Source organism: Delphinus delphis, chromosome 2, assembly GCF_949987515.2.
Source record: "Delphinus delphis chromosome 2, mDelDel1.2, whole genome shotgun sequence".
Classification (NCBI taxonomy): Eukaryota; Metazoa; Chordata; class Mammalia; order Artiodactyla; family Delphinidae; genus Delphinus; species Delphinus delphis.
In genome coordinates, this window is record NC_082684.1 from 75306937 (window position 1) to 75331800 (window position 24864).

Consider the following 24864-nt stretch of genomic DNA (forward strand, 5'->3'; position numbering starts at 1 on the left):
ATGGCTGAGTAATATTCCATTGTATATATGTACCACATCTTCTTTATCCATTCATCTGTCGATGGACATTTAGGTTGCTTCCATGACCTGGCTGTTGTAAATAGTGCTGCAATGAACATTGGGGTGCATTTGTCTTTTTGAATTATGGTTTTCTCTGGGTATGTGCCCAGTAGTGGGATTGCTGGGTCGTATGGTAATTCTATTTTTAGTTTTTTAAGGAACCTCCATACTGTTCTCCATAGTGGCTGTATCAATTTACATTCCCACCAACAGTGCAAGAGGGGTTCCTTTTCTCCACATACTCTCCAGCATTTATTGTTGTATGTAGATTTTCTGATGATGTCCATAAAATTACTTTTAATAGTATATTTTATTTAATCCAATAAACCCCAAATGTCATTTCAACAGGGGGTCAATGTAAAAAATATTACTGATTTTTTCATACTAAATCTTTGAAGCCTGGTATATATTTCACCCTTACAGCACATCTCAGTTTGAACTAGAAGTGTTCAGTAGCCACATGTGGGTAGTGGATAAGTATTGGACAGCCCAGTTCAAGGCTTTTTAATGTATATATAGTGATGCAGCTTTACATAAAATTATAATTCTCCCTCCACAAAAATTAGGTCAAATGAAACCTGCAGTTTTATAGGTTTTTAAAATAAACATTAAATTTTAGAATAGTTTGGATTTACAGAAAAGTTGTGTAGATACTACACAGTTTCCATATACCCCACACCTAGCTTCCCTTCTTATTAACATCTTCCAATGGTAACCATGCCACAATTAATAAACCAATACTGACATTCTTGTTAACTAAAGTCTATACTTTATTAGATTTATTTAGATTTTACCTAATGTCCTTTTTCTGTAAGGCTTGCTTGGAGGCTTACAATAAACACTGTACTTTCCTTCACCACAACCTGGTGTCAGTAGATTGGTTTTACTGTGCGTTGGGTGAGTGGACCCAAGTTTGGTGTGGTAACACTATAAATAAGAGGCACAAGGTCACTGATCTCACATAGCTTAGATCTGGTACGGTAGGTAGAGGGTCACATAAGAGGATATCCCCCAGAAAAGGCCTCCCAGAAGAATTGATATCTAAGTTAGGACCTGCTGGATGATTATGATAAATGGTGTGTGTATGTGTGTGTGTATAAGGGGGAAAAGGGGGATGGTAGCGTGCTGCTTAGAGAGGGAAGGTACCAGACTGAGGAAACAAAGGAGTGATCTGGGGGCCCCTGGACTTAACTGTGTTGTTGATCTGCCCAAGCATAGGCTCTGCCAACACCCTGGATGCCTGCTCCTTTCCAACAGGGGTCTTCCTGGAGGAGGCCCTTGGGGTATGACCTGGCTCTTTCCTCACAGGCTGACTTAGGGCCACTCTGTTTTTAACATGGGCCTCATTCCACCATCCTCCATTTAACTTCAGCACCCTGGCTCTGAGCCTGCATCCACTCTGACTTAATTCTTTACCTACATAAACTTTCCTTCTTTCAGGCCATGAAAGCTTTCAGAAGGATAACTATAGAGAACATAAGTACACCTACTGCCTTGGGGTACTATTATTGGTATCATAAATAGTGCACCTGTTTCATTTAGTAAGTCTCTTGATTGAAAACCATTTTCTTGTTGGCTGAATTATTTCCTTATCATCTCATTTGTGTTTTATTTCATCAACAAGAATGTAAGCTCAGTATGGCCAGGAACCCTTGTTCTATACGCTCATTTCTTCACTTTTTAAAAAAAGGGATAGATAACCATTAAGAGTGTTTAGAAAATGTTTCTTGAGTATGGGGATTTTTCACTGCTTTGCAAATAGAAGTGAGAATGAGGAAAACCAGGCAGTATTAAGACTATTTCACACCGTCTTTCTCCCCGCTTCATACTTAACTAATAAGCTCCCTTCTCATTTCACTAAGAAAATAGAAGCAATCAGAGTACAACTTCTTCATCTTCTCACTCCAAATCTGCAACCCTACTGCCTCTGAAGCTGTGCTCTATGCCTTTCTATTTAATGGATGAACCCTCCCTGCTTACGTTAAGGCCAACTCCTCCATTCATGTACTGGACCCCATCACCTCTGCCAACTCAAGGACTTTAAAATGTTAGGTTCTATCATCTGCATTACCAATTTCTGTCTCTTGCTGGATCATTTCAGTCAGTATGTATAAATATTCTATACTATCTTCTATGTTGTCTCATACCCCTGGTAAAATATATATCTCTTGCTTGACAGTTTCTAATTCAGCGTCACAGGGAGGTAAGGAAGTGCAGGTTTTCTTGTGTTTTTCCCACTGATTTCTCTGCTATGTGCCTCTTCTCCGTCTCCCAGGGTTTCTTAAAAATATTTATAGTATGTTTAAAGTTCTAATTTCAAAGGAATGCATATTTATTACATATAATAGGAAAACGGAGAAAATATGAAGAAGAAAATAAAGATCACCTTTTAAAAAGCAGAGAGAAGCTTTGTTAACAGCTTAGTGTTTTAGCTTCATATATGTACATTTACAAAGTTGTAACAATGTGGTATATTCAGTTTATTTATTATATATTTTCTCTTAACAGCAAGAGTATTTCCAGATCATTAGTATGGTTTTAATGGCTGCATTTGTATAGAAATTGCCATGATTTATTTAGCCATTCTACTACTGGTAGATATTTATATTTCCCCCAGTTTTTTACATAATAAAAAGTGTTACAACAAAATACTGTACTTCTATGTAATTATTTATGCACATTTATGATTATTTCCTATGAACTAAATTAGTAGAAATAGAATTAATGGGACAAGCACATAAACTCTCTCTCTCTTTCTCTTTCTCTTACTCTCTCTCCTTACCTCCCTATGGTAGCAAAGCTCAGAATCCGAAGTACATGTTTTTTCCACCACTGGACCTTGTTTGTGTCTTCAATCAGAAGCTTTCCGGTACTCCAAAACATTCCTTAGCTCTTTACTTAGGCTTTGCCATTATAACTTTTCTTAAAAATACTATTATCTCTAAATTACAAAAACTGTTCATGCTGGTTGTCACCATCATATAATATGGAGATGGGTAAAGGAAAAAGTCAATCTCTTGTGCTTGTCGTGTCCTGGTCCTTTGGTTCCGTGGTGGGATTGGGGGAAACTTTTGTTCCTGGTGTTATTTGAAGTCAAAATTCTCTCTCTGCACATGCCTTAGCTGCATGACTTGCCTTTTGTTTTGTTGTCTCTGAAAACAACCCAGTATCTGATCAGAAAAAGGATAGGGTGAGTTTGAGCTGGTTTTATGAGTATGGTAAGAGTTACTTGTTGAAGGCATGATAAATATGAAAGACTTTTGAAAAGCATCCTTGATGTAACTATTGAAAATGAAGAAAGACATTCTGCCCCCCCTTGTGGATTTTCAAGTGCTTTTGAAATTGAGAAAACACTGAATAAATCTGAAAGTAAGTTGAATGCCGTGCTGTCAGACAGAGATATTGATATTGTTTTCATTTAGAGATATTGCATTGTGATTTAAAGTAAATTTGTTAGAATCATCTCATTTTTTAAAAAATTCATTTTAACAATGAAGAATGCCTTTGGCTATGCTCCCAGTTCAGGAGAATCTGCACAGTCCTTTTATACTGATTGAATAAATTAGACCTAAATCAGCAGTGCTACATTTTGCTGTTTACTAATCACAAGGTTGGTGAGTCAGAGCAGGCTGCATGGTAAACACAGTTCACAAGTACAATAATTGGGGTTCTCTAACAAACAACCAACAAGTGAAGTTTCTGTAACAAACATTCCTAATTAACAGTGCTTGGAACCATTAGGATAATATTTTCTATATTATAAAAAAGCTCCTTGCTCTTTTTAGTTAACAGAAGTAAGCAGAAAACTTTATATAATTATAAGATACGAAACATGAATTTAGCTTATTTTTATAGTCACTGGTATGTAACTGTGCATTCGCTGCTTCCCTTTTCTATCTATATGCAGCTAATAACAAACATTAATCGAACACTTATTATGTGTCAGGCACTGGCATCTCTATGAGGTACCTATTATTTACTATCCCAGTTTTTCAAAAAGAGGGAAGAGTGGAGAAATGAAGTATTTATTTAAGGTCACAGAGCTAAAATCTGAAGGATCTGCACGTAGGCCATCTATACCTGGAGGCTGTGCTTTAATTTGTTTCACCAAACAAAGGCTTTTTGTTAACCCAGTGTCTTTCAGTCTCAAAAGTCCTTGTGTCAATAACTTCCTAAAACTTCTGTCAAAAAAATAATGGTATTTAGTTTTTTTTTTTAACATCTTTATTGGGGTATAATTGCTTTACAATGGTGTGTTAGTTTCTGCTTTATAACAAAGTGAATCAGTTATACATATACATATGTTCCCATATCTCTTCCCTCTTGCGTCTCCCTCCTGGTATTTAGTTTTAACTTAACTTTTCATCAGGGCTGAATCATGGATGTTTGGGGCTCCTAAAAATGCATTTCCACGAAGAGCTGCTGGGGGAAAGTATATATCTGTTCACTGAGCCATTATTTCAGAACTTCAAGAATATGTGCAGGCTGGGTCTTTTTAACACTTCACAAAAACATAACTCAGTGTGATGAGATCAACAAGCAACTTACATTTTAGTAGGCGGCAATAGGGAATAACAAAAGACTCCATTTTTCTGCTAAGCCATTCTGTACTTTTGCTAGCCTTCACCTGCTGATTAATGACCTCCTGCTGGCACAGCCAATTCGATGAGAGACCCGACACAGATGGACACAGATGTATACAAACAATGTAGGGAATGGGGGCATCCATTCGAAGAAGTGATGCAGTTTGGGGGTTAGATTTATGATGTGTTTTTATTGGCAACAGTGGCTCCTATGAGGTTTCTGAGAAGGTGGAGAACGAATGTTTGCTAGGCCTTGAATGTCAATTGTTCAGAAATTGCGAAACATATGCTGGTCAATGAGTTTGCTGTCAAAACAGAAAAGATTGATAGAGAGGAGGACATTTCTTTAGAGAACAGCAGGCGATACTATGCCTTTGAGTGCCCTTAAGGGAGACCAATTTGCAAGGCTGGTGTTTACTCTTTCATTTGGTTTGGTTGTGGCATTTACATAGTAATGTTTTCAGTTTAATATGGAAATGTTATTTTAAATCCTATACATGCTGCATATAAAAGTGTCCGAATGAATTATGTGTTTACTATTTCTCCATGTTTGTTTATGTGCCTATTTGAAAATACTCTTTGCCAATCCCTGCTTTCATTCTGATATAGTGTCAGCAGGGTCCCCTAACAGGGAATATGTGTCCCTCTGGTGCCTCTAGTAACAAATTCCCATATTTCAGTGTTGCACCAAATTTCATACTAACCCAAGCTATTTCTTTTAATAAGTATCCAGGTTGGCGGTTTTCAGTTGTGGTGTTTTGGTTTCCCAGTCTTCGAAACAGCACATAACCCTTGGCTGGCCTGAGGGGGTATGTAATATATGTGAAAGTCATTTGTCATTTCTGTAGGAGCAGAAAAGACATTGAATGTGGCTGATCTGTTGACTGGAGACGTAGCAGGCAAACATTTTGTAATTGGCTCAGATGTACAAACCACAACAGCTTTATTTTCTATGACGACTTACTTTCTAACTCCAGTAACCATTTTTCCTGGTATCAGAAAACTTACTTTAAGCAAATATAGGGTTTTCTTAGTTAGATCATAATTTTTAAAGTCAATTAAGGATTTTCTCCGCCAGTTTAGGTTTCCCCCTCTCCATCCTTGGGATGATGTCTAAGTTCTAGAGGGCTTAGTGGTGTTCTGGTGTTGGTTGGGGGCACCAGGCCCATGCTGGTACCTGCTGGGATGCAGTGCTTTGGGTCTGGCCTGCAGCATTATTGTTTCTGTGTGTCCAGATGTCCGAGTCCCTCTAGGTTTCTGGTTGTTGATATACATGTTCTGTGTCCTTTTTTCATGAAATTGAAACCCTTCCAGATTCACTAAGGCTCTCTCAGTTAATTTCCGTGCTTTTGTGTGCAGATGAAAATTCATCTGTGCTAACGTCAATTTGACAGAATGGGGTTGTCTTGGGCTCTCTGGGCCCACTGTCACTACAGCACAGCTGTCTGTGCTCTGGTGGATACTTAAAAGGATATTGTCACTCAGGCTTTCCGACAGGAATTAGGTAAGTCTCCTATTCTCAGCTTCCTACAAACCTCTTTGGGCCTCCATACTGACCCTCCCACCCCTCTGGTGGGAGGGGGTATGAAGGTAGGGCACGGAGATCCTCATCAATGTCTTAACTGTCTTGCTTTTATCTCCATCACCCCTAGGAATTCCCACAGACCTAGAAATTTGTATTAAATCTAGGGTTTGTACCAACCTATATTCTCAGAGATCTTTTTTAAGACATAGATTTTTTTTTTAAACTCAAGGGTTATAACCCAAACTCAAACCCCTTTTCTTTCATTCTATTGTTTCTAGAGAAAGTTTCCAAATTTTATTTTGAAGCTTGAAAGCAGAGAATTATTCTTTTTTCTTTTGTGTTCATTGTTTCCTACCTCCTTCAATACAAGTCAGGACTTCCTGCCTAACGTGAGAAGGATCACAGGGTGAATAAAATACCCATCACAGGGTGAAATAAAATACACATCCACTCATATAAAAATGTTACTTTGTCACAGAGACAATTGGGATTTGGAATTAAGATACCAGTTTACTAACACCTTTCTATGAGATCAGAGAAGATGTAAGTGATTACCTTCTGAGATACTGTATGAGGCACTGGTTAAAGGCATGAACCATGGAGTCAGATGGTATGGATTCAAATCCTGGGAATGTGTAACCTAGGACAAATTATTTAACCTCCTCGTGCCTCAGTTTCTATAACTGGGCTAATAACTGGAGTTGTTATGAGAATTAAATAAGTTAGTATGTGTACAACACTCAGAACAGAAACTGTTAAACAGTAAGCACTTAACAAATGCTAATTGTTATTGTTAGGTGTTGCCAGCCCATGTGTTGAAAACATCTAAAAGTGGTTATTATCTCACATATACATGTGTTCCAAACAATACACGTAGCATCAAAATTTAGACATTTTGTCCCCTTTCCAGTTATTTTGCCCATGTTAACTACTTTTAACTTTGTTTTTCACTCTCTTGATATAATTAATTAGTTGCTTAGGCATCACACAGATAAAACTTATTTTATCCATATGGAATTGCTCAATACAAAATGTAGCTACCAGAATTGGTCAGATTATGAGGTTAAGGGCATAGTCCTCCAGACTGCCAAGTCTACCCAAAACTTCTGACCCCATTTGAAAGGAGTTAGGAACCAACTACAGAGTTAGAGAGAGGAGTCTACACAACACTATCCTTACTTCTGACAACTTCAAGTTTAGGGGTTTCTGCAAACCACACTTAGGTTCCATAATATGGTAGAAAAACTCAAAGAACGCTTTGAAACCTATTATACTCATGGTTATTTTTATTACAGGAAAAGAATACATTAAAATCAGCCAAAGTAAGAGATGCATAGGATAGTCTGGGAGGATTCCAAACTTGAAGCTCCCATTGTGCTCAGGGATGGGTTAACTTCTCAGCGTCAGTGTGTGACAATACTCACAGAGTACTGTCAGCCCAGGAAGCCCACCTGAACTTTGGTGTCCGGAGTTTTTATTGGGGCTTCATTATGTAGACATGATTGATTAATTGCCTATGTGGTTGAACTGAGTCTCAGGGTTGATCCATATCATGTAACTCAAAGCCCCACCATAATTGATATGGTCTGTCTTCTGGCATGGCCAAATCCCCCATCCTAAGACTACTGGGTGAGGCCAGCCTCAAGCTGAGTCATCTTGTTAACAGGAACCATCAGGTGTGATCCAAAGGGCCAACCATTTATAACAAAGACATTTATTTGTTATAATCATTTCCTATGATTCTGGAAGTTCCAAGGATTTAGAGATTCCCTCCCAGGAGCTGGGACAAAGGCCTGTCTTTGGGCAAGGCTAATTTCCTTACTACACATTAGTAGAAGTGTAAGCAAATTTCATTGTCTGTAATCCAAAATTTCTCCTTGTCTCTCAGGATCTGTCTCACTGCAATCTCTCACCTCAGCCTGGTTCAAGTTTGGAGATGATTAATTTAACATTGTTTCTGTGTCCACATTGTATACAAACATACTCTCTGCAGTTTTCCATGGTAACACCTAACTTTGTGCGAATTCTTTTTAAGGTCTTTATTTTTTGTCTCCACTCATATTGAGCTACAGCCTGACTCCCAGAGGTATTGCTTCATGTGCTTCTAATCCTCTTTGATCAGTATTTGAGTTAATGGATGTGTCACTGGGAACATTCACACTTAAGGAACAGTCCAACGCAGAGTAAGATAGATGCCTGATGGCTCAGATTCATTCATTTATCAACTATTAATCACATTTTTTTTTGTGCCAGGCACTATTTTGAACACAGAATATTCAGTGAAGCTTAGAGGTTAATGAGAAAGGCAGATATTTATTGTACAGATAACCTCACATAAATACATAGAAATCGTGATAAGGCCTATAAAGCAAAACCTGTTTTACTGTTTCGAAAAAAAAAATTACAGGGTTCTTTGAAACAATAAAACAGAGGGGACGAATTTAGATGGGGGGGGCAGGAAAGTGCTCATTGAGGAAGTGACATTTAATTCCAGATTTAAAGAATGGGTGAGGATTAACCAAGTGACTGGAAACTCTGATTTGATATGACCTGGTAAGAATGGCATTGATGTAAGCTCTAAATTCAGTCTTTGTTCTGCCTCCCCACTCCCACTAAATGAGGAAAATGATCTTTAATTAAACTTGAAATTCAAAGGCCCATTGTATCTAAGGGCCTAACTGGCTCTGGGGTCAAAAAGAAATCTAGTGAAGGTATTTAGTGAAATTGTGAAAACATTCCAAGAGAAGCCTTTGGAAAGTCTTCAGTTTGTCTCATTCCCATATCCGTAGCAACTGAAAGCTTTAAAAAAATTTTTTCAGGAGATTATGCTTATGGTATCTGACTTATGAGATCCACAGTGCTTTCATTCCATGATATGTCTTGGACCAGTCATTAAAATAGACTTTGTTCTTTTTCATAGTCACTGTTTTGCCAGGCAAAGGAACCCGAAATTATTGTAAAACATCACAAATATTCCTTGTTAAGGTGAGCCAAGTGTGTGCTGCAATGAAAAGGTTAAGCAGCTCTAATACCCAGCTTAAAATATGTTGAAATGAAAGCCAGGGCGGGCTTCAGACTAAACACTGTGAAATGTCTGTGTGATACATGACAAGAAAGAAAGTAATTGGCTTTACTTAATCTAAGCAGATAGGGATTTTGGAAGGGATATTAGTTGACTTGCAGAATCACTAGGCAGGCTGGGGAAACAGACTCTGGGTCTGACTTCTAAGAGCAAAGGCCAGAGCCACCCATTCAACTGGCCTGATAAGGAGGTTGCTGTCCCTGTGCTAATCACAGGACCACTTGATGGTGGTGCTGAATGTCCTGGATAGGAAGCAGTCTCCAGTGCTACCAGCCACAGAACATGCAGCCAAACAGGACCAACCAGGAAGTTACTACTCCTGGCCCAACGAGGATGATGCTATTGCTGCCAACCCCAGAACCATGCAGCCTCTACTGCATCCCACCAAGAAAAGTGATTTCCCTGCCTACACTGTTCTTCGTGTGGCTCAACTCGCAATTAAAGGCTCAGGTCTGCACCCTAGCTGCAATGGAGCCTGGGAACTATGTTAAATAGTTTTTCTACCTTGCGAAGGTAGGATTCACAGCATGCGGAACTGTCAATGTGGACACAATGTTTAATCCTTTCCAGAAGCCATTAATGATGGTTGTTCTTTAAAGTAAAAAAGAATGACCAGAGAGACATAACAAAATGGTCATAGGGATAAGGGAGGATCCCAAAGAATAAGGGATCCTCAATCTAAGAAGATGAAGAATGAGAGGAAATATGGAATGTATTTAATAATTTAATGATGACACAACAGATAGTGTAATGAACTCAGTCATTAAAATGAGTAAAACTGAGGTTTGAGGTTGATTTAAGTATAAGAGCTTTACATCATACAAAGCCACATTTTTACAAGCGTCAGCATGGTTTGAGTTTATCTCAACTTGACATTATGCATAAATGAATTCAAGGGTGAGCAATAAAATCTAGTTTTTAAAGGAAATTGTATTATTGATATAAAAAAATTAGATTTACTGGTAACTGTTTGCCAGTGCCATAGATGAGTGACATTTATTTTGGTCTTTACTATTTATCTCCATCAGACACAGTTGTTTCTTAATTGTTTGGAAATGGCCAACAGTCATTAGTGACGAGAGCCAGTGACGACAGCCAGAGAAAATGAAATGTATGAAGTTATTAATTAAAGAATTAAGGAATATATGATGAAGCAATAAACTCCTTTCTAAATTCTAGGTATACTTGAGGAGGTACTGTTCCCTCTAATCCTTTTGGATGGTTCTTTCCATAGCCTGGGATATTTCCACATGCCTGAGTGGCACTCTGCTGAATGCATGAGGGTATTCTCTGCAGATCTCCAGGGTTATCTCTCTGTGTACCTCTCTTTTGTCTGGTATTCTGTCCTATGAACTCTAGCTCCTCCAATCTCAGCTCTGACTCCTCAACTCAGGGAAGTCACTGGGTTGTGACTCAATTTCCTCTCCCTGTGCGATGGTCTGGAAACTCTCTCAAGGCAATAATCTGGGGCAATGTTAGGGCTCCCTTCATTTGTTTCGCATTTCTCAGGGATAGCTGATAGCTTACATGTGCATCCAGCAGGACGAAGCCTGCAGAAATCTGGTTGTCACAAAAGTGACTACAGAAGAAGTGGGGCTGATGGGCTGTGAAGTGATACACAAGAGGCATCTGATATAAGCCACTTGGCACTTGCAGTCTTTTTCCCTCTTTCCAAAGTGGTTGCTCCTATTTGGCCCCAAATCATGGATCCTAGCTGTTACTTATTTACCTACAGCTTAGGTCTAAGAACAATTTTTGACACAGCAAAAAACCAAAGTGACAGCTTCATCTTCAGCTTCAGCTCTAGCCAGAGTCAGGATTATCTACACACCAAGACACCACTGTCTAAATCTTACTGCTTCTGTTTTCTGTCATTTCAACTGTCGACAAAACAAAAGATGTTGTAAAAGTTCGTTTATACCTCGTGGAATGTCAACATTGGTTCTTCATCAGGAAATGGGGGCTTGAAATTAGAATTGACTTGATAAGGCTTTGGAAATGGAACCATATCTGAGGTTAGTAGAGGTCTTTAGGCTTTTGGAGAACTCTGTTGGGTCTCAAAGACAAATAGAAGGAAAGAGAGACAAGAAGAAAGACAAAGGGGAGAGAAAAAGTTATGGGGGTGTGGTGGTGGGTGGTCATTGGCCTTTGCTGGATTCCTCCAGGTCGCTGCTGACCCTCTGACTCCCATTGGGATCCTATTTTGAAAGTTGCCGTCTTATTTAGAGCTGATCCTCTTTTGTGTCTTTCCCCCAGTTGGAATCCATGGAGCGTGGTCTCAGGGCCAGGTTTGTGCCTTACTGCCTTATGTCTGAACAACTTGCTATAAAATTGCCTCTTCATCAGCAGAAATCCATGTAAGATTCATTACCTTAAGACTTCACTGAAGAGATTTAAACTTTTATTGATAGTTGAAATGGTGGAAGATTTAAACAAATGAGATGAAAATAGCTGATGAATGACTGATGAATGTCTGTCCTTGACATGGAAATGGGATTTAGAAGATGAGTCCTATCCCTTTCTCTAACTGGAGAAGGGAGCAATGTTTCAGGACTCGAGAAGACGTGTCAAGTTTGAAGGAAGTGGAGAGTCAATTAGTGTCATTGAATGTGCCAGGGCAGAATAAGATAAAGGCAGTGACTTTAATGAAGATAAATATAATTCTGAAGTGCTACCTTGAATTTATTTAGAAAAAGAGAGGAATTTCATGAGATTTATTGCAAAATGATTGAAAATTTTTCCTTTCTCCGAGAACTTCACTTTGGCTGACACAGTATTAGTCTTCCCACAGTCATCATTAATTTTTCATACATTTGTTACTCTACAAGAGACTTAGGTACTGCCTTAATAAGGTATGTAACCAGGACTTATGCTAATTCAACTAAAAATTTTAAATCTGAGTTACTTAAACTTCAGGGCTGATGCAGAAAAATACACTTAAGTAAGAATGTTAGGTAATCCCCCAGAGGTCACTTTTCTGCGAGTGAATCATTTGCATTTATTTAGAGGTTTAATCCCTGAATATCATTAGTTTTATAAATTGCATATGAGTTTCTATCAATAGTAAAAATAAAGGAGCACCTTAAAATAGTTTTCTCTTCTGAAAATGTCCTCTGTTGTCTACTGTTCTACGAACAAACCAACCAACAGAATAACAAATTGCTCCCTCACCTGTGTTCTGTTTTTAGCTATCGCTCCATTTCTCTGCTTTCTTTCCCAACAAAATTTCTCAAATGAACTATTTTTCCTGCTTCTATTTCTTTACTTCCTATTAGATCCTTAACCACTTTCAATTCATCTTCCATTTCCACGACTCTGAAACTGTTCTTCTCAAATGCACTAGAACTTCCTTGCTGCAAATCCAGTGGTCACCTCTGTTACCGTCTTGCTCAAACTCTCGGCAGACTAGTCCCTTCTCTCAGTTATACAATCCCCCCTCTTAGCTTTTCTGGTTTTCCTCTGCCTTATGGCCACTCCCTCTCAGTACCCTTTGCTGAGCTCTTTCCCTTTTCTGCTCACCTTCTTCGTGTCATAGTGCCCAAGTCTGACCCAAGTTCTCATCTTTTCACTAACTCTATTTATTCTTAGAAAATCTATCTCCTCATGCCCCTTGGCTTTAAATACCATCTACATGTCAATGACACCTGAAGTTATAGCTCTATCCCTGACCTCTCCATTAAGCTTCAAACCCATTTATCTAACTTTCTCTGTGACATCTTCACTGAGATTTCTAATGGGTATCATAAACCCAGCATGGCTGAAACACAAATTTTGATTTCTCTTCAAACCTGTTCCAGTATTACTTATGTCAGGAAGTCACATCAAGATCTACCCAGTTCCTTAGGCCACATATCAAGAAGTCATTCTCAGCTCTGTTCCTTTTTCTTTGCCTTCTCCCTCACTTAAACCGTAAGTAAATTCTGTTAATTTCACTGTCAAATATATCTCATATTTGCATATTTCTGTTCATCTCCTCTGTTTCCATCCTAGTCCAAACCACCATCATTTTTGCAAAGATTGTTTCAACATTTCAACAGTCTACTAAATGTTCTCCTTTTTCTTCCCCCTTTGGCCTCCCCTCCTGTCTCTTTATCTACTTTCCACAGTGGAGCCAAGTAATGTTCTTAAAAAAGGTAAATCAAACCATGTCACTGGTTTATTTATAATCTTCCATCAGCTTCTCGTTACGTTTATTAATAGAAATCCCCAATCCTACTCACCATGGCTTTTGTAAGGCTCTACATGACACCTCAAGGAAACATCTTACACCAACCTCTGTCTCATTCACTCTGCTCATCTCATTCCTATTCCTGGAAAATGCAAGGCTTTTCCCCATTTTAAAGCTTTTGTATTTGTTTTCTCTATGCCCAAAATGCTTTCTCCCCATATCTTAGCAAGACCTGTTCTTTCTTTTCATTTGAGTTTCAGCCTAAATATCATCTCAGAGAAGTTTTTCCCTGACTACTCAATGAAAGTATTCTTGGAGACTTCCCTGGTGGTGCAGTGGTTAAGAATCTGCCTGCCAGTGTAGGGGACATGGGTTCCATCCCTGGTCTGGGAAGATCCCACATGCCGCAGATCAACTAAGCCCATGCGCCACAGCTACTGAGCCTGTGCTCTAGAGCCCGCGATCCACAACTACTGAAGCCCGCACGCCTAGAGCCCGTGCTCTGCAACGAGATAAGTCACCACAATGAGAAGCCCGCACACCACAACGAAGAGTAGCCCCTGCTCACCGCAACTAGAGAAAGCCTGCGCGCAGCAACGAAGACCCAACGCAGCCAAAACAAATTAAAAAAAATTTTTTTTAATAAAAAGAAAGTATTCTCTACTCTTCCTCCCTCACATCACTCTCTTTTATTTTCCTCTGAACATTTATAAGATCTGGTTTACCTTGTTCATTTATTCACTAGAATATTAATTCCATGGGAGTAGATTTTTAAATTTTGTTCGCTGCTATATCTTCTCGACTTAGAACATGCCTGGTAAATAGTAGGTGCTCAGTAAATATTGGTGGAATGATTGAATTTGTTTATTCCTGTATTTTTATGTCTCTTTCCACACCGTTCTGATATAAGCTTCATGGTTGGAGGGACCTTGTCTTGTTCATTGTTGTGTACTCAATATCTAGGATAGTGTCAGGTTCATAGTCCCTCAATAAATATTTATTAAATAAACGAATGAATAAAACAGTATGACTAATATACATAGTATCTGTGAAGTAAAGATGGTTCAGCCTCACTTTTCTTGGCTTTTTAACGAAGAGGACTCTCTTTTAATGCTGAAGAAATTCTTTATTCTTATCTTATTAATTTATCACAAATGTATTAGGCTCAGAACAGCAAGTTGTGCCTGTCCCCCTCTCTGGGCAAGAGACTTGCCCAGGGCAAGGAATGTGGATGCATATAAAGTGAACATAACCACAGGATGAGCAGTAGGTCTACTAGGTTATAAGCTTCTGGACACCAGAGTGTCTCAGACACATTTTATCCATGGAGCCTAGAAGTGTTTTCTACCTAGTTACTCACGTATTTACTGAATTGAGATGTTAGAATGTTAAGGAAAAAGACAGAATCCTAAACCTGTCCAGAAGGTATAAAAAAGTCATGAAAGAGAATGATTCACAATGGCATCACCTTTCTTAACAGCAACTCTGGATATAAAGAAATAGTGGAATGATACCTTCAGAATACTGAGGGAGGTACCATATGTGCTCTGTACCCTTCTTCTCATTAAAAAAGTCAATGAAAAGAGCTTTTCTTCTCAAATACTGGAAATACTGCTGGAATTTCAACTTATAATTTTATATTCAGTCAAAATATCAATCAAGCATGAGGATAGAATAAAGATATTTTCAGACATGCAAAGAATGACTGAAGAAAAATCCTATGCAGCCTTTATTATAGAGGTTTTAGCAAATGTGTTTTAGCAAATGTGTTTTAGCAAAAAGAAGGACTAAACCAAGAAATGAAGATATGTGAGATTCGAGATGCAAGGTAACCAATAAGGTATAAGCAATGCTAAAAAGTCCTAGAATAACATTTGTGCAGTAGGTCCAAAGAGCAATCAGTTCACACAGGGCAAAGGATAGAGATCAAGGGACAGTGACTCTCCGGAAAAAAAGAAAAAATTGATACTCTACTTGACGTGCTTGATGCAGTTGGGAGAAATTATTTTAAAATATTCAAAAAATCTGTTGAAGAACTCAGAAAAAAAATAGGAAATTGATATAGAACAAATGAAAAAAGGAGGCAATTATTAGCTAAAAACAAGTTGTACCAGAAAGGAAATGTAATCGTAGTACTCATTTTGGCTAGACAATGACCCTATTTACATGGTCATAATCATATATGTCCTGACTATAGATTTAACTCCATATTGTGATATAACCATGTTAGGAAGGTGACAGTGGTGCTGTGTTACCATAAAAGGAAGTCAGTAGATAACGTCTAATATTGATAAATCAAGGGTAAAGCACATAATTTAGAAATTGTTAAAATGGACTTGGATTGAACATGGGAGTAGAACATGATATTGCAATTTTTTTTGGAGGGGGCAGATAGGGAATGAGAGAACAGACCTTTGTAATACCACTGACGTTTTAGATATGTGCTGGCAGTATTTGATTAAAAAAACTTTGATTTTAGAAGAAAAGGGGTTAGTTATAAGTTAATATGTGTAACTAATTTTATTGAGTAACAAGAACAATGATAACAATAATACTTATGTTTATGTTAAGAATGCCAGTGGGGTGGGGAAAAATATGCAAGGAATCCTTGGTGGTATAAAGGCGGAGAACTAACGACTGAGACCCACTAGGTTTGATATTTTGTTTCATGAATTTTCATAAATGCAGTTTCCTATTTAGGACTCTCCATGTGAGAAACTTAGGATCTGTGTTTTTTTCCAAAGAAGTTATTGAGCTTCCCCAGGGCCACTTTACGCAGTCTTTCATCCCTGCACACAAACCAAACCATAAAGTTATCCTTCTACCAGTTTTTCTAAGGCCATTTGACATTTTTCCTAATATGATTTAAAAAGGCCAGTGACTGCTGGGCATCATTAGAAAAGAATTTGGAAGCTTAAATTATTATTAGGTGCTTGTTATTTACATCCCATTCATTTCTCCAAAGATTTGAGGTATTAGCCCATCAGTGAGTATTAGTAAACTCATGGTGTATCTAAATCTACTACTAATAATATCTACCACTTACATAATACTATCTATGTCCTGGGGACTATTTCAAGCACATTGCATGTGTTATCACATGTCATCCCACAAATAAGAGTTAGGTACTATGATTAACACTGTTTCCTTTTTTTTTTTTTTTAATCGTTGAGTAAAAACTGAGGCACATAGAAAGAGCAAATTGGTCAAGATCATGCAGTTAGTAAGAGGTGGAACCAGTATATTTATACCCTGGCAATTTAGCTCCAGAGTCTATATATTCTACTTCCTATGTAATAGACCACGTATTGTTCTAGTTCATATACTTGGTGATGGTGCTTTAGAGATTAGGGATGGTCTAGAGGAAGAAAATCTTAAATTTTAAAAACTTAAAAAACTTACATCATCTGTCTGATGAGAGAGACAGATGAATATGGAAAGACAAGAATGAGAAGAGGTAATGCCTTTCAGCTTTAGAGTTTGGGCACAGGCTCCAGATGCCTGGGGAGCACTGTGTCTCTACAGCACAAAAGTAGGTCGCAGAGTCTCGGGGCTGTGAAGCTGAGATGTGCAGGGAGCTGTGACGTTCTTTTCTGTTGATTGTGGCACTTACTCTTCCTTTCTTCTTCATCTCTAAGCTCAGTATAAACAAGGAGACAACACCTCTTCCAGGATTCTGTTGGAACCACTGTAAAGTGGTCATTTCTTCTGAGTAGCTGCAGTTGATTGTGACAAAGTCTCCTTCCAGGGCACTCAGGTACCGGGGACTCTGCTCCACATCATTTTTGCCACTTACCCCTGTTCTCAAAGACATTGGCAAACATAGAATATTACTATTAGTTCAGCATTTTTACAAATTTCTTTCTTCTACATGTTTCCCAGAGGGCACTCCAGATCAGTCACGTGGACTCCCTTATCTCCCCTCCTCAGAATTTTGAAAAAAATATCCATTTAGTCTCCCTGTTCCCATATCCAGAAACGCCCCAACTTACAGTGTAACCGAAGCCACAGAAGAGCCAACAAAACTTGCTGGGTCTTCACCATTTTTACCGCAGATCTCTGTTAGAGGATTCGGAATATATGTTAGTTGGTCAAAGGAGTCTGTTATTATTATAAGTTCTCTACATTTACTTTAGAACTCAAACGGGATTCCCAGCCCATCAAAGGCAGAACAAATGCAAACCTCTGCACTATTTGTAAGGTTACCTGCACAGCGAACTGTCCATGGTCTTTTAAATAAAATGCCCACATTGCCACCTAGTGGCAACACACACAGTTGTTCATTATGTATCAATAGGTCAAATACTCTGATGAAAAAACGAAGACAAAACTGGAATCAAAGTTATTATCAGTGCTAGGAGCCCCGGAGTTGGGGTAAGATGGGGAATAGAAGTCCTGTGATTCCTTGGCTTCAGCCGGCTATGCTACATCAAGTGGAGTAAGTGACAACCTGTGCATTTTACATTGTATCTTTCTGAAAATCCAAGGACAGCTCTGTTCTGGTTTTTAAAGGGATTCCTTATAAAAATATCTGGTTTCTTCATGTGACATCCCTGTTTTTTCCCATAATATTATGTCAGACTCCTTTCCTAGTCTGATCTTTCCTTTTTGGACTTGCTACAGTTTTTCTATGTCTCTTCAAATATGTTTCAAATGTTTATTCATCTGGTTTCTGGCTTATCTATGATTGTTATCTATTACTGTTTCAGTGGTCTTATCACACTGTTGAATTATTTTGAACTTATAGTCATTTTCTACTTTTGGGACTCCTTTCCAGCCCATATCCCCTCCATTGGATGTGCCCCTTAAGAGATGAATCTAGAATTATGTTTGTACCAAGTGACCTAGTTTCCCTGACTATAGCTTATTGTATCTGGGTAAATTAATTTGGAATAGGAATATAAAAATAGTAGTTAGACAATATTTGTCACTAGAGCTATAAAACCCTATGGGGTTCCAGCCAGAGTCATCTCTTAGGAAAATGGAAAGCTGGGTAGGTTCAAACTCAGATTATTGTGGAGTAGAAACTAGCAGGCTTACAGTGGAATCTGATCTCCCAAGAGGAGAACTGATTATACTTTCAGAGAGGAGTAACTTTAGAAAGGATAGCAAATTGATGGTTTTCTTCCTCCTGTAAGGTCCAGCTGTATTTTTTGCAAATGGATTTTATGAGATTCACCTGTACCCTTTCAGACACTCTCCCTTTCCTTGAGCTAGTTTGAGTGGGTTGCACAACCAGATCATTTTCACAAAAAATACTCTAAGTCCGGGGTCCTTTTTCCTATATATCACAATTGATTTGCATTAAAATACATGCAGAAATATATAGTTATCAACATTAAATTTTATTTTGGCTGTTTCAGTCCATCTAATATGATCTAACACATTAGCTACCTATCTCAACATTGTGCCATTTGCACAGTTTATGGGCATATCTTACATGAATTCACATTAGATGACCATGAACAGGTCAGGATGAAGGATAAAATCATGTGATACAAGAGAGATAGTTCTCTACATGGAATCTTTACTCATGGCCATTCTTTCAGCCGAGGATCCATGGACTGTAGCATTACACAGAAGGGCAAAGTGAATATGATTTGGAGCCAAATAGACTTGTTTGAGTCTTAGCCCTACCACTTACTAGATTGGGTTTTGAGAAGTTACCACAACACTGCAGTCCTCCGTTTCCTGTAAAATGGGGATAACAATACCAAACTGTGGTTTTGTGGTGAGAATTACAGATAACGTTGGGAGTTAACAAAGTATCGTGGTTAAGAATTCAGGCCTTGGGGGAATCTACCTGTACTATACTGACTGTGTTCTTAGGCAATTTAGTTAATTTCTCTGCCTCAGTTTCCTTGGGGCTAATAATTGTACCTACTTTATGGGGCTGTAGTAAAGATTAAATAAATCAATGTATGTGATGCACTTAGAACAATACTTCATCCATATTAAGCCCTTGACAAATGTCAGCTATTACTATTATTGATAGTATAATAGGGCCTGTGATAAATACATCACACAACAAATGATATGTGATATTATTATTTTACTATTTTCCTAATGATATAATGAAAAACAAAATAGTAAATGTCTTGCAAACATTTGAGACAATTTTAGTCTACAGAAGTACCTTGAATTTAGCAGCTTTGTTTAAAAAAATATTTTCAGAGAACTCATTCCAGCTCATATTGATGGCTGCATTATTTTCTAAGGGCACACATGTCATCTGTTAATAATTTGCTCTAAAACTTTGCTGGATATTAATCCACGTCTTCCATGTTTATGGGTTTAGGATTTCCTTCATTCCCCTTAATTTTTCAAAAAAATTTCCCCAGTACCTCTCAAATCATGCCAGCAAATTCTTTTTGTAGTTTGGAAATTAATTTAAATGACCCAGAAGACTTGATTATATTGTAAGTGTCCAAGACCTCTCTTTGCATCTCTTCCCTTATCATAATTTTCCATTTTTTTCTTTTCCAGTTTGAAAATTATTCTGCTTGATGGAGAGTAGAGAATGAACCAGGAGTTGAGACACTCTATTTTTTCTCTGTTATCTGTCAACGTTATTCTGTTTTCCTTAATATGTGACTCAAACTTCTCCCCTGCTCCACCCTCCTCTTTTCTCCAAACTGTGCTAAAATGCCCTTTATGCTGCACCTCATATTTTCTTCAAGCTTCATTTTTCACTTTTAATGGGTTTTCAGTTTTGAATGCTTTCCTTAAAGACCCATGATATCTTTGCTATTCCCCTTTGTCCATGTGTCAGACAGCCCGTATTTTTATGATTTTTAGTTAGAATCTGAGTTAGTGTACTTCCCTGCACTGCTGTAGGTTTCATTAGATGACTTCTTTAATATTATTACTGAAATTGTTTACAGTGGATTGTAAGAATTTGATTTGTTTTTAGAGTTTCTCACTTCATTAAGTACAGTTATATTTAAATAAAATTCACCAGTTTAACCATTTTAAAGCATACAATTCAGTAGTTTTCAGAACATTCACAATATTGTGCTAACACCACTACTGTCTAGTTCCAGTACATTTTATCATCCCCCAAAGAAATCCCAAACTATTAAGCAGTCACTCCCCATTCCTTCTTCCAAGCCCCTGGCAACCACTTATCTGCTTTCTGACTCTATGGGTTTGCCTATTCTGGGAATTTTATATAAATAGAATATGCAATATGGGCATTTGGTGTCTGGCTTCTTTCACTTAGCATAATGTTTCCAGGTTCATCCATGTTGTAATGAATCAGTATCTCATTCCTTTTTATGGTTGAATAATATTTCATTTAATGGATATACTACAGTTTGTTTATCCATTTGGGTTGTTTCTGCTGCTTGGCTATTCTGAACAGTCATGTACAAGCTTTATGTATTTTGGGTAGATACGTAGGACTGGAATTCTAGGTCATATGATAAATCTAGGTTTAACATTTCGAGGTGCTGCAAAACTGCTTTCCAAAGTGGTGGCACTGTTTTACATTCCGACCAGCAGCTGTGAGGGCTCTAATTTCTCCACACCCTTGATAACACCTGTTATTTTAAAAAATTCTTTTATTTTTTATATTATTTATTTTTATATTATTTTATTATTGCTCATTATTTTTATATTGTCATCTTTATTTTTAAAATTATAGCAGTCTAGTGGGTGTGAAGTAGTATCTCATTGTAATTTTGATTTGCATTTGTTTAATGACTAATGATGACTACCTTTTCATGCTTATTAGCCATTCGCATATCTTCTTTGGAGAAATGTCTATTCAAATCCTTTGACTCATTGTTTAATCAGGTTATTTGTGTTTTTATTATTGAGTTGTAAGAGTTCTTTATATATTCTAGTTACCCGTCCCTTATCAGATATATGATATATATGATTTACAAATATTTTCTCCTATTTTGTAGGCTGTCTTTTCATTTTCTTGATAGTGTTTTTTGAAGCACAAATGATTTTACTTTTACTGAAGTTGACTTAATATTCTATTTTATTGCTTGTGCTTTTCATGTCACATCTAAGAAATCCTTGCTCAAGATCACAAAAACTTACTCCTGGGCTTTCTTCAAGAGTTTCACAGTTTTAATTCTTACATTTAGGTCTCTGAGCCACTTCGAGTTACTTTTGGTGTGTGGTGTGAGGTAGGAGTCCAAATTCAGTCTTCTGAATGTGGCTATCCAGTTGTCCCAGCACCATTTGTGTCTTGGCTCTGAAGCCACATTTTAAAAAGTGTAATTCTAAAGGTGTCATTTTTTAGCTTAAAGTCATTTTAAAGCATTCATTGTTTTTTGGATAAATACTGAAATTCCTGTAATGACTTATAAAACATTATCTGACCCTTAATCACTCTATCTTCCTAGCTCTCTGAATTCTAGCTATCTTGCCTTTGTTCAGTTCTTGAAATACCCAACTTCTCTTTCCAAGGTTCTCCTGCGTATTCCCCAGGACACTGTCCCCCAAATTCCGGGCTGGGTTTATCACTCTGTCGAACACTTTCACCATTACCTGCAAGTATCCTTCACAGCACTCATTACACTTATAATTAATTCATTACCTGATTGGTAATATATGTATTACCTATAATATATATAATTCATTATATTTTTATAATGTTAAAATTATTTTTATAAACATACTGTTTATACTTGTTATAACAATTTCATTGATAAGTGTAACTTGATAGGGTGTAATCATAAAGCACTTTCATCTTTCTCACGTCTGTCCACGTAAACCTGATATGAAGGCTCCTTTCTTCCAGCCCTCCTTGATACATGTGTTTGTACATACCATAATTTCTCCAGGAAGTCTTGTCATAGAAATGATCCCATTCTAGCAATTAAAATGTTCAGACTATATCTTTGTTAAAACACCAAGTTTCATCTTAAATCCAAGCATCAAGCATCTACCCGCGCTCCCTACCCTCCTAATTCTGGTCTGCTTCAGGTGGGAGCCCACAGTGAGTTGTGGCAGCCGGGTCTCTTCCTTGTCCAGTTCCCCTCCTAATGCTTCCTCTCTCCTCCTCACTGAGTAGGAGAACTAATGCTTCTCTCCTGCTCACTGAGCAACTTCTGTCTCTTCCAGGCTTGGGATGGAGGTAAGAGAGCAAAAAAGGTTTTACCTAAATGGCATCAGTGTAATATGGTACTGGGGTTTCTTCAAATTTAACTACCTATACTTTTTTTTTTTTAACATCTTTATTGGAGTATAATTGCTTTACAATGGTGTGTTAGTTTCTGCTGTATAACAAAGTGAATCAGCTATACGTATACTTATGTTCCCATATCTCTTCCCTTTTGCGTCTCCCTCCCACCCTCCTTATCCCACCCCTCTAGGTGGTCACAAAGCACCAAGCTGATCTCCCTGTGCTATATGGCTGCTTCCCACTAGCTATCTATTTTACTTTTGGTAGTATATGTAAGTCCATGCCACTCTCTCACTTCGTCCCAGCTTACCCTTCCCCCTCCCCATGTCCTCAAGTCCATTCTATACATCTGCGTCTTTATTCCTGTGTCTGCGTCTTTATTCCTGTCCTTCCCCTAGGTTCTTCAGAACCATTTTTTTTTTAGATTCCATATATATGTGTTAGCATATGGTGGTTGTTTTACTCTTTCTGACTTACTTCACTGTGTATGACAGCCTCTAGGTCCATCCACCTCACTACAATTACCTATAGTTTTAAGGTGGGTGTTAGGATAGAGGGAGGTCACCAGACTATTATTAGGTATCTCCTTGCAGTTTGGAAAATGGGGCACTTTCCATCTATTGCTTGTTTTAGCTTTTTGAGACCTGAGCCAAACCTGAGACATAAAGTGTTCCATTTTAATTTCTGATATAATTGATTAATGTTTACCTCTCCCAAGAGACTATAAACTCCAGTAGGGCAGGGGCCCCATTTGACTCGTTCGCCTCTGTATCTCAGTGCGAAAAACACTACCAAGAACAGGTAGGGGTTCAATCAATATTTGTTGAGTTAAAACCATGTTGCCAAAAAAAGGAATGATTAGGGAGCTGAACCATCTAGAATCTCAGGTTCTTAATTGTGCTTGTAACCGTAAGTGGCCTTGTGGAAATTACTTTATTTCTCTATGCCTCAGTTTCCTCATCTTTAAAGTGGGGATCCTAATAGAATCCAACTCATAGAAATGTAGTAAAGATTAAAAGAGTTAATATGTGTAAAGTTTCAGAGCTTATCGTGAGGCTTAATAAATGTTATTGATGATGATGCTAGGATGATGGAAAATAGCTGGAGATACTTGATTGGGACATGCTTAATAACTCTAAGAGACAAGTCACATGGTATATAATTGGGTAATGAAGAAAACTGGGATATTGTTATTGCTGGGTGCTCCAAGTTGTCCCTCATGCTGTCACTGGAGATGATCATCGCTGTGGTACCGGCTTTAGCTATAGGGTTTGTGGCAATTCCTATATCAGGGATAACTTCACAAAGATTAGTGACATCAGGTCATAAATATTTTAATTTCTGTGAACTACCAAATTCTTCCACTCTAAGGAAGAGAGTGATGCTTCATTCTATATTTATTTGTCTGGCTGTCTATATATATATCTGTATCTATAGATGTCTATCTCTCTATCATCTATCTATCATCACTCCACTCAGTTTTTCAACTGGGTCCTTAAGAGAGAGAAGATGATGCATTGATCACAACAGCCTGGGGCAGGGGTGGAGGTTGAGATGGGGTGGTGTGATAAACTGGGGGGTTGGCAAGCCCTGTTAGGGTGGTCAGGACTAGGCAGAGATTGCTTTAAGGGGGAAGAACCGCTATGGTGGGGCTTCCTAGTTCCATGATGCTTTGAGACCTGATCGGTTCCTTTCAACCTATCTTTTCTCACTTTATCCCCATGTTATATTGTGTGATTTTTTTTTTTTTTTTTTTTTTTTTTTTTTGCGGTACGCCGGCCTCTCACTGCCGTGGCCTCTCCCGTTGCGGAGCACAGGCTCCGGACGCACAGGCTCAGCGGCCATGGCTCATGGGCCCAGCCGCTCCGCAGCATGTGGGATCTTCCCGGACCGGGGCACGAACCCGTGTCCCCTGCATCGGCAGGCGGACTCTCAACCACTGTGCCACCAGGGAAGCCCTGTGTGATTATTTTTATTTCTACTTTACAGATGAAAAAACTAAAGCTCGGAGACACCAATTAACGTGGCCAAATTAGCATAGCTATTAAGCAGTAGAGCCAAGGTTGGCATGCAAGTCATTAGAAGCTAATTCCTAAACATTCTGCAGGGGAGCCTCAAGGACAGGGGAGAGCTGGCCGAATTGAGAGCAGGCACATTATCTGAGACCCTTTCCCCTCACCTCATTTTCAGCCAAAGAACTGCTGTGCCCCCTGGAATTAGAGGTAATCATAGCTGATTTTTTTTCTCCCTATCTTCTAACGACGTCCCAGCAGACTGTGAGGGAGAACAGGACTCCTCAGTTTG

The 24864-nt window shown here is 38.3% G+C and overlaps 1 long non-coding RNA gene and 1 gene segment (V, D, J or C); one reads left to right on the plus strand and one right to left on the minus strand.

Annotated features, from left to right (window-relative positions):
• Positions 1–17470, minus strand: part of LOC132420437 (T-cell receptor alpha chain constant-like) — a 220774-nt gene extending 203304 nt beyond the window's left edge. The window contains 3 exon segments of the C gene segment in view: positions 8082–8087; positions 16942–17216; positions 17411–17470. Coding sequence covers positions 8082–8087; positions 16942–17216; positions 17411–17462 — 333 coding nt within the window.
• LOC132420440 (uncharacterized) overlaps positions 1–24864 on the plus strand; it is a 134369-nt gene that overhangs the window by 60036 nt on the left and 49469 nt on the right. The gene's annotated exons all lie outside the window — the stretch shown is intronic.